Raw genomic sequence first — 10,958 nt, 5'->3', positions numbered from 1 at the left:
AATAATAAGATGAAGATACACAAATAATATGAAAAGATTGATTATTTCAGTGTTTATTATGTTACAGTGTAACGATAATTTGTGATTAATACGTGTTTTTCAGAGTAATCACATTAAAAAGAAATTTATTTATACATTTACAACTTACATAAAGTCAGATTTAACGCTCATGACATTATAGAATTATGTCGGGGTATAATTTAAACTACAAAAATGTAATCGATTATATAAAATCGGTATAAAAACTATTTAAGAATGCATTATCGTGAATAATTGTCAAGTTTAGAGCCAAAGAAAATTATGAAGAAAAACGTAAAGGAAAAATGTAAAGAAAACCTTAATCTTGATGTGAAGCGTTCGATATATATTATTACCGGTATGTATAAATATTTTACTTTATTATTAATGATGCCGTGAATATTACGCTAACTGCTGGTAGCATTTTCCATCATCTTACCGTGTCCCTTCAAATGATCGTCCTAATTCAGACTCACTGCCATCAATTAGTCGTCAGCCAATTAACTGGCTCCGTGAAATTAATCTTTGATAAACCCGTACTTATGGCCAAGTGGTGTAACCCATCTGTGGCCGCCCTCAGACCGATATCATCTACGCATGCCCAGAGAATGATGACTCCGGGCGCTCGCTTTAAGAGCCTGTAATAAGCCAATCAGAAAAAGTGTAACATCCTCATTATGATCAGCAGTGTGACTGACTACTTAACAAACTTTTATATTCTGGTCGCTTTGGTATTTCACACTTTCTCGACTGTTAGTGCAATAGATTGGACACCCTAATGGAGAACACGAATAGGGCTTCTCCGGTTCACCGGTGTCCGACTCCCGAAAATATCAGTGACGAAGGCGATTCTGATAGCCAACACGGAGACGAGTCGCATGAGGAGGATAGTAATATGTCTCCGGAAACACACAGTTCTTCGAGATCTATAAACAAATCTAAGAAATCAAAACAAAATTTATCGAGCAAGGCCCCGACTCAGGCACAGTCTCCAACCATGCCTATATCCTTTTCTATGGCTGACATTTTAGACCCTAAGAAATTTACAGGGTGCCCCGTGACAGGAAAGGGACAGGTGTGGAGTCCGTGGAAGGACCATTCTGTCCGGGACTCCGAGGGCAACGACTCCGCACTGGAAGAGGAACAGTCCGAACATACAGGTAAATTGGGGACACAAAATATAAACAAACAATTCAAAAATAATCTTATAACATGACAATAATGATTCTAGATAAAGACAAAAATACGGTTTTATTTCATACGAAATTTTATTATTTATTTATCATTTCATTAGTTTAATAGTCTAAATCAAAAGAAAATACATTTTTTTTACAGTTATGAGTTTAGAAACTAATTTATCCGCTTGCTGATTCTGAGAAATAGTCTTACAACACTTTTTTTTATTACTAAATGTTATCTGTTTAAATTTTACTGAAAATAGTAATTTACTTTCATTAATGTGGTATTTTGTTGTAGAAATAGAACTTGTAAGTAAGGAAAATTTAATTACTTATAAGAAACATCTTTTCATTTTATTCAAGACCATTTAAAGTATTTCATAGAAATACAATTATCAAACAAAATAACATCCCAAATATGCATGCAGTTTCACATTTAGATTTAATTTTCCAATTTCACTAATTTATCAGTTTTGAAATATTTGGACAAACCTGCAGTTACTCTTACTTACAGCAAGCTTAATATATATAAAACAGGAAGATATGCGTTTAAATGAAGGAATAAATTGCAAAAAATATGTTTATTTTGCTGTAACGGAATCATTGATAAATATTATATTTAACATTTAAACTGTAGAAATTAATTTTAACGGCATACAGTATTTCAGAGAGCGAAAAAATTGAAAACAATTCTACAACAGGTACATTTAATAATAATTACCCACATAATTACACTGTATTTCATTTCAGAGAGCGAAAAAATTGAAAACAATTCTACAACAGGTACATTTAATAATAATTACCCACATAATTACACTGTATTTCATTTATACTGCAATCTGTGATTATTTCTTATTATACAAACAGTTACATTGTAAATCGTGTCGTAATAACAAAAGTTGCATATTAAACCTCTCAGCGATTTTAACAATAACATTCTCCAATGTACATGTATCTAGCCGTGTAATATTATGGCAAGGGAAATATATAAAAGTCTATAAAACTAATTAATTAATATCTATATTTTTGTATCTTTTCTTCGGTTCTTCTGATCAGCGGCAAGGGACAAAACAAATTCAAATTCGAGGCTACATGATGTTTTAAAAAATCTTTTGAAATTCTAAGTTAAGTCATCGTCAGTAGATAAAATCGAATTTTCCTTCATGTAATATATTAGCAATTTATTTTTCTGGTTTTTAATTGTGTGAAATTTTGTTGTAAATTTGTTAAATATGTTCATACAATCTTAACTCACAAGTAATCGACATGATAACATACAGTCAGTTATTTGTTTCATTCTGTATTGTGTGTTCAATTTACTTATATATAGAATTAACATGAGCATAATAATTTGCCGATACATATTTTGATAATCGTGTGACCCTATTCGTGAAATACCGTGACTTATTGCACGTGGGACTTGTATAGATACGTATATTCCTCCTGTGATACACGGATACAGAATAAAAAGCGTAATAAGTGTTATGTTTCTGGTAAAGATAGCTATTAGTCTATCCTATTTAAATGTATTTTGGTAAATATAGAAATTTAAATGTTTTGCAAAAACAAATGCAAATTTGTTATACAATAACAGTGTAAGTTTGAATTAAATTATAGGGTAGATATACACCATTCGCCTTATAATATGTGGGAAATAGAGCCTACATGTGCAAAAACTTATCTGATATTTTGAAGAATTATTTTAAATGGTAAAATTAAGTAGTTTTTTTGTTTATACAAGATACAGTACAATATAGTGATAGACAATTGTCATTTACTAATAAGTGTTATCTGTTTATTTTTATCGAGATGCAATAAATATAAAAATAACACGCAGGACTTTCCATCAAAGTGCGGATACATCTAACAAATGTCAAAAGATCAAACACTTTTAATCTTATAGTTTCTTATACTTCACATAAGCAATATAAATTCATGTACTGCATGGTTTGGTGTGAAATATACTCGAGGTAATTATTTGCATATGATGGAGCGCTTGATAAAGTCTGTATCAAATCAAATTCTCTTATTACAACGACATATTTCCTATAACACACTCTAATTAATCAGTGTTCATTTTCTTTTGTCATTTTTAAACAAAGTAAATATTATAATAGATTTTTTTTGTTTGATAATTTTTGCAGAATGGTAGGGTGTTAATCGTATTTGTAGGAAATTAGTAGAACTGTACCAGTCCATATCTGACCTTGTGTCAAACATCAGCACATTGCGACGTCCTTAAATAATTCATTATGACGCAAGTCATTACTGATGAGAGATTGTAGACAACAGAACATTTCTATCTCTGTGTTCTATAGACAACCTAACACTTCTATCTGTGTTCTGTATCGACATCGCCCGATCATTGCACCTCAGCTACATAGCGACACATCGTAAACACCATCATCTATTACCATCCAGTGTCAATTTCATTGTAAATAAAGACATTACCCTTGTTTTAACCAATGTGCTAGATGATTATCGCCAATTAAGATTAATTAACGTAATAAAGATAACTAAATTAAACGTTTATCTGACACGTGAGCCAGACCAGGTCGGGTCTGGGCATGAGGCCTACTGGGACATCATACGCCATCTGGAAACATTTCACCCGATATCAGTCCGGCTAGGGTTCAGATTCACCACTCGAGTGCCACTGTAGGAGAATGAAGAGGTTCCCAATTAACTTAAAGTTTTTATTAATTATATAAGTACAAAACTACGATACATAAAACCTCTCCACAATTGGTTTAATGGTTTAGGTAGTAGCGCGTGACCAGAACGGCCCGTCTTCGTTTAGGTCGAAATCTTGGATAAATAACAAGAAATTATGTGTATTTTACTAAGTAAACACAACACTGGTCTTTTGACCCTAAAACCTCAGGACAGAAGCCTTTGTCAACAGTAAATGTATTAAACCGATTATCTGTCCTCGGCCTAAACAGGTTTAACCAATCATTAATGTTTAAACATTCACACGTATACCCTAGTAATTGGATTTGTACGGTTATTTTCCGGGATTTTACCTTAGGCACTGACCACTATCAATGGAAATGACCGGCTTCTGTGGTCAAACAATTGTGTTGAGGAATGTGAAAGCGAGTAAATGAATTAATGTAGATCTGTGTCCTCTATGATGATGTATAATAGTAAATTTTCAACCTTTGTCAATGCAGTGAAATTGAGTAGTCACCTTTGTTTTTGTTAAATATATAGTATATACTTATATTGATTATAACTATTCCAAATGTATCTACGTAAATAAATATCTATGGAGAATATGATACATGGGTTGAAAGATTTGTTAGCGGAACCAGAATTTATACGCTGGATTTGTGTTTGTTACAATGAATTGGGCCGCTGATCGATAGTCTATACCTGATGTGTATAGTTCCCTTATCTACTGGTAATTGTAAAGGTGATACACATAATTAAAACTCCATAAAACATCAAATTTTTAACGCTTCTCCTTTCAGGATATTAAATTATGGTTATGTTATTATACATCAATTAATCCCATGCATTAAATGTATGCTAATATCATAATGACAGGATAAAAAGAATTTTTAATTCGCGTGAGTGTTTTAACCAATAGTGATATATTCATCGGTCCCAATATGTCGGAACTGAATTAGATACATGTGTAGGTATATACCCTCTGTTTGATGAAAGGTTCCCAGTAAAACCTATCTATGATTTTCAGGAGACAGATCTCTGCGATATGAATCAGGACTTTGCGCCGGTGGTTTATTAAGTTTCCCATTTACATGAACATGGTGTCGACACCAAGATGTTGATGAAGCGAGCAACTGTTGCTGGTTCTCACAAGAAAGCACTTGTTCGCTGACTTGACCTGTGTAGGTCGACTTTTGCTAGATGCATTTCTGAGACTCATAAAACTTTGCTGTTTAGGATAATAAAACTACCGTAAAGCTAAACAAAATGACAGACAATTTGGTTACATGAATTCCAATAAGGGGTGAAATGTTTTCACACGTTTTTCGCAATGCTTTTAAAATTTCTGTAAAAGTCGTTACTAGCATGAGTTTGACCCCCTCCGCGGGTCACCGGACCGACAGCAGCGACAAGTGCTTGCGCCACATGTCCTTGTCACTCAAATGTCAAACGTCCACATCCGCGACATGCATCATTTAATGCCGTTTACGAGGGTGAACGGACAATTAGTGTACTCTTGACCACGTTTCTCCAATCCCGCAAAACTACTAAATAAAATTTAAATCACGGGCACTATTTCTAGGTGGTTTTTTTTTTTTTTTTGTTGTTGTTGTGATCAAGGACGTATATCTCACTTATAAATCCTTGTTGTGATCAACAAACTTCTTGCAGTACGTTTCTAATGATTTGGTATAGGAAAGGTAGACTTCGCACTTCGACATTGCAAGCGACTAGAGTTCGACCAAAAATAGATAAGAAGACAAAGATTAGTCTAACGGTTTCCCTTAGCAGATAGGATAAACGAAGCGTAATGATTGTAAACAAATCACGTCATTTAAAGTTTATCTATTGTATATTCTTAAGCAATTAACGGTTTCGGCAATGTTAATCCCATGTGTTATGTTTTCGTGTGTTATGTCTTATAGTGGCCTAATCCCATTGATCGGACGGGGAAAATAAACATTTACTCACCGCACTCTCTCTTCCTAATCCATTCACAAACGCCGAGTTAACGTTACGCGTTATTCTAACACTATGATGTAACAATGTGTTTTAGTATTTCAGAGCGAAATATTTCGGTGTTCTCTTTGATAGTAAATTATCTTTGTACATACCTATGACTGTTCTTAGTATTGTTGTTGGGAATGCAGGAGCAACAAATTAAAAGCTTTGGAATTCAAAACAACATGCTCACACGCATAATATAATTGATATCCAAAATCCATGGGTCTTTTCCAATCAATGACACTCATTACATTGTTGTTCCCAACCTTGATCAAGAGGAAATAGATTATATTTACAATTGTATTTCAAAATCACTTTATGCCACGAGTGACGAAATATGAGTTGGGATCATAGAGTATCCGTTATTCGTATACTTACCTTTTTTCTCGTTGTTAATTATAGTTCATTGTTATTTAATGTTATAACGAAATATAATAGGCATTAAACACAGAATAAATAGATATTAGATATGTATGTTAAATAAAAAAAATAATAAAAACAAATTCAGAAAATGTTTATCATTTAGAAAAACGATAGTACGGACCATATTGTTACTTTGATCAACAATATATTCATCTTTATTTGAATATTTGTCTGCTGATATTAGATTGGTATTTGCGGTTAGCTAGCATCAAAATGTTTGCTTTTGTTGTGAAATATCGGTATACTATTTAATAACTATAGTTGTTTCGGAACGATATCTACATTCAGCGCATTTACGACCACTTAAAAACAGGAAACTGTTTCATTTTGCTGCATTTTCTCTGTATTCCGTTTATTATGCTGCATTTCTATGCGATAAATCAAAGCGAAGGATGGATTGGGTATGGTGGAGAGATAAAACTCCGTACAACACACACTAGTCACAATTGTAAACCGCATCATTACGGATTCAGTTCGGTCCTACCTCAATATAAAAATCTCATAAATTCTGAATAGCAAAGGATTTTTTCATTAATTGTAATTCAAATTTGTAAAAAAAAGAGAAGATTTTTAAGTGTGTGAGTTTTATTGAGAGTATTGGCACCTGAGGACCGGCAGCTGGTACATGTCTTAATCAGCCATATATAACAGCTATCAACTCTACTCCTATCTCTAAACAACTATAAATACATGTTATTGTTTATAAATATGTTCTGATAATAATCGCTGTATACTACGTAGAATATAAAGACTACCAATTTATTTCTAATCTACAGTAATGGCTTCTGAGTTAAAGTAATTACAATATATCAAACTTTTAATGCTATTTGATGAAACAATTAGTGATGCTAATTTATGAATGTGTGTGTTTGTTGTGTGGGCTATGTAGCAGATTGATGCGGATAAACAGCTTGTTTACTACTGATCGCCGGGAAATGATAATGTAGTTTGTGTACTTTTATCTCGAGTTGACCAACAGCAGGCGCTGTCAAACAATGCCATTCTGAAATTAAGATAAATCGTTAAAGGACAATCGGGTACATGTAAAATGCGAACTTATTTAAAGACGTGTAAAATAAAACCGATGATACATATTGTAGCGGTACATATATTATAATATTCCTCCATATTACCGTTATTCATTTATTTAGAGTTACAACATTTTATAATCATATATATCCAATTAGTCGATTTTAAATCATCCCCTCGCCTTTTATAATATCAAATATATACTTTCAACCACCTCAGAATGATCCACCCATATTTCTTCCTCAGGTCCGGTCATAGTGTAAATTACTCTTTACAGCTACATCAGGTATACGCATATCTCTTCCTCGGGTCCGGGTCATAGTGTAAATTACACTATACAGCTACATCATTATACTAGGATGATAGTAACGATTTGAAATGACTTAAATAAAAGTCAAAATGATAAAAACAAGACTCTTACAATATACACTACAAAACTTGTATGATAAACATTATTATTAGGTAGAAAATATTATTTGAGAGAAAACTGTTTTTCTCAGTTTTCTTAAACATATATTGTACTTACATGTATTTGCAAATGTAGTTCAGAAATATTTTTTATCAAATTGTAATTACATACACCTGTGTATAAACTTTATCATATTTAGTATATCTATGTCAAATTATTGAATAATATATGTAGGTAGGTCCATATCTAAAATACTTAGATCATAAAATGTGGGAAATCTGTTGATTGAAATAAATAAAAAGTAAATTAAAAACATTCTTTTGTTATTAGGTTTTCTCGGTACACATGTGAGATACCTTGTTAAATAACAGCTGAAAACAACTCATACAGCATGTTTTAACCCAATAAACGCATTACATAACGAGTTGTGGGATTTATATTAACTCTCTTTTCTTTTGTCCACAGGATCTCATTCAAGTCACAGGGATTGTGGTCCTAAAGATGAAAGAATAGATGTCGATACAGATGATAATTCTCTGTTAGATGAAACAGATGACATGGACAATGACATTGGTGAGAGTGACAGTGAAAGGGACGATAAACGGTGTAAGAGTGGATTCGATTCATCAAAATCAGCTGGAAAACCTAGACGTGCACGCACAGCATTTACATACGAACAACTTGTAGCATTAGAAAACAAATTTAAAACCACGAGATATTTATCTGTTTGTGAGAGACTAAACCTGGCGCTATCGCTAAACCTCACCGAAACGCAAGTCAAGATATGGTTTCAGAATCGGAGAACAAAGTGGAAGAAGCAGAACCCAGGGATGGATGTGAATAGCCCCACCATTCCACCAACACCATCCAGTCTGTCATCATTTACCTCCCCCTATTCTTCTAGCATGCTCTATGGACATCCTTATCTGCCTAGTCACAATATAATGGGCGCACTCGGACTTCTTAGAGCACACCCTGCATACTCTGGACAGAACCATCCCGTGTACTACCCTTACTTTAGTCAGAGCACGTAGAAAATGACGTCATAACATTTTATATCACATGACTAAATGTATACAAATATTTCCCTTACTGATGTTTTGGTAAGAGTCTCGAATTTACCACCAAATTGTACATGAATTTCGTCCAGTCGTGAAACTTGACAGACAAACTGTATCAATACGTTCTAACCAATTATATAAAATTTATCCACGATACAGTGTATTTAAGATGGGATCATATAAGTAAGATACATTTAGTGCTGGTTTGCTATGTATCAATCTAAGATTTTTTTATAAAAAATTTATATGATACAAAGTAAAACTATTTTGACGTCATAATGAACGACACAAAACATTGTTTTCTATTGTCAGTCGTCACCTTTTGTAAACAGCCAACGTTAAGATATAAACTGATGATAAATCCTAATTCAATAATGATCAGATTCCAATGGATTATCCGTTATGTGGAATATATTTACCCCGTTTAATATACAAGATGTCATGTAAATTGTACAGTAACTATATATTATTAACATAAGTTGTTATAAAAGAAATAGTTCTCCATTCACAACAAAAACATTCTAGAAATGGCAAACAATTACTAGAAAAATGAACAGCATTTTTGTTATATTTTATTTTGATTTTCTAATATTTAAGGTCTCTCTCTCTCTTTGTTCCAAGCAAACTTGATAATTAACGATATCAAAAATACATTTTTCCGATAACTAGTCATATTGTTTTAAGAATCTAAGCATGTACGGTTTATCAAAATCATCTAACATATCCAATCCTATCTGACGATATATTTCAATTATTTCTTAAACCGACAGTTTTATTCTAATTTGATAATAAGATATTTCAAAATCACACAGGAAAAATGAAAACAAAATATTATTATGTATTAAGCGACATTGGATGTTATAAACTATAGAAATAATCTCGGCTTGAGTAATCGGTTTATTTAAAATCTTATATATTTTACCGGCAGTTTGCATTGATCAATTTCTAAGTTCTGACAGCATTAAATAACTACACACTTCATATGACGGAAGCGAGTGTGAAATGGGTTGAGAATGGTCGTTGTGAAGGGTGTTGGGGGAATAAATGAATATTTTTATTGTTGTTATTTATGATTATGTCTATGAAATTGTTGTTGATATTACATGTCAAAAATATATATATAAAATATCACTTTGATAAATCAATTACGAGCCTTTTGTTCTCTGTCTCTTTCTAGTCTTGTCACAACAGACAAGTTATCCTGCTAATTCGACCAAGTTTTATAACATGGTTAATGTAAAACACGGTTATAACATGGTTAATATATAACATGGTTATAAAATGGTTAATATATAACGTGGTTATAACATGGTTACATGTAATATATAACATGGTTATAAGATGGTTAATATATAACGTGGTTATATCATGGTTAATATATAACGTGGTTAATATATAACGTGGTTATAACAAGGTTATAACATGGTTAATATATAACAAGGTTATAACATGGTTAAATATATAACATGGATATATCATGGTTAATGTATAACATGTTTAATGTACTGGTTATAACATGGTTAATATTTAACATGGTTAATATTTTACATGGTTAATATTTAACGTGGTTAATATATATAACATGGTTAATATAAAACGTAGTTATAACATGGTTAATGTATGATACGAAATGTTCGTGGGTGCTCTCTTTCGTGGTTTTACATATTATACACAATGAAAGTTTGTTTTCAAACATTTTGCATAATATACATAAAGAAAGTTTGTTTTCAAACATTTTACATAATATACATAAAGAAAGTTTAATTTCAAACATTTTACATATTATACATAAAGAAAGTTTGTTTTCAAACATTTTACATAATATACATAAAGAAAGTTTAATTTCAAACATTTTACATATTATACATAAAGAAAGTTTATTTTCAAACATTTTACATATTATACATTAATAAAGTTTGATTTCAAACACTTTACATATTATACATAAAGAAAGTTTAATTTCAAACATTTTACATATTATACATAAAGAAAGTTTATTTTCAAACATTTTACATATTATACATTAATAAAGTTTGATTTCAAACATTTTACATAAAATACATAAAGAAAGTTTAATTTCAAACATTTTACATATTATACATAAAGAAAGTTTATTTTCAAACATTTTACATATTATACATTAATAAAGTTTGATTTCAA

At 31.6% G+C, this 10,958-nt stretch overlaps 1 protein-coding gene across 1 annotated transcript; it reads left to right on the top strand.

Annotated features, from left to right (window-relative positions):
• Positions 1–726: 726 nt before the first annotated feature.
• On the top strand, positions 727–9,943 carry LOC138334262 (homeobox protein slou-like). Its single transcript, XM_069282898.1, has 2 exons — positions 727–1,178; positions 8,203–9,943. The coding sequence occupies exons 1-2, from the start codon at positions 797–799 to the stop codon at positions 8,769–8,771; spliced, it is 951 nt and encodes a 316-aa protein (XP_069138999.1). The 5' UTR covers positions 727–796; the 3' UTR covers positions 8,772–9,943.
• Positions 9,944–10,958: the final 1,015 nt, after the last annotated feature.

The sequence above is a fragment of the Argopecten irradians genome, chromosome 11 (assembly GCF_041381155.1).
Source record: "Argopecten irradians isolate NY chromosome 11, Ai_NY, whole genome shotgun sequence".
Lineage (NCBI taxonomy): Eukaryota > Metazoa > Mollusca > Bivalvia > Pectinida > Pectinidae > Argopecten > Argopecten irradians.
This window is presented reverse-complemented; position numbering and strand designations above follow the sequence as displayed.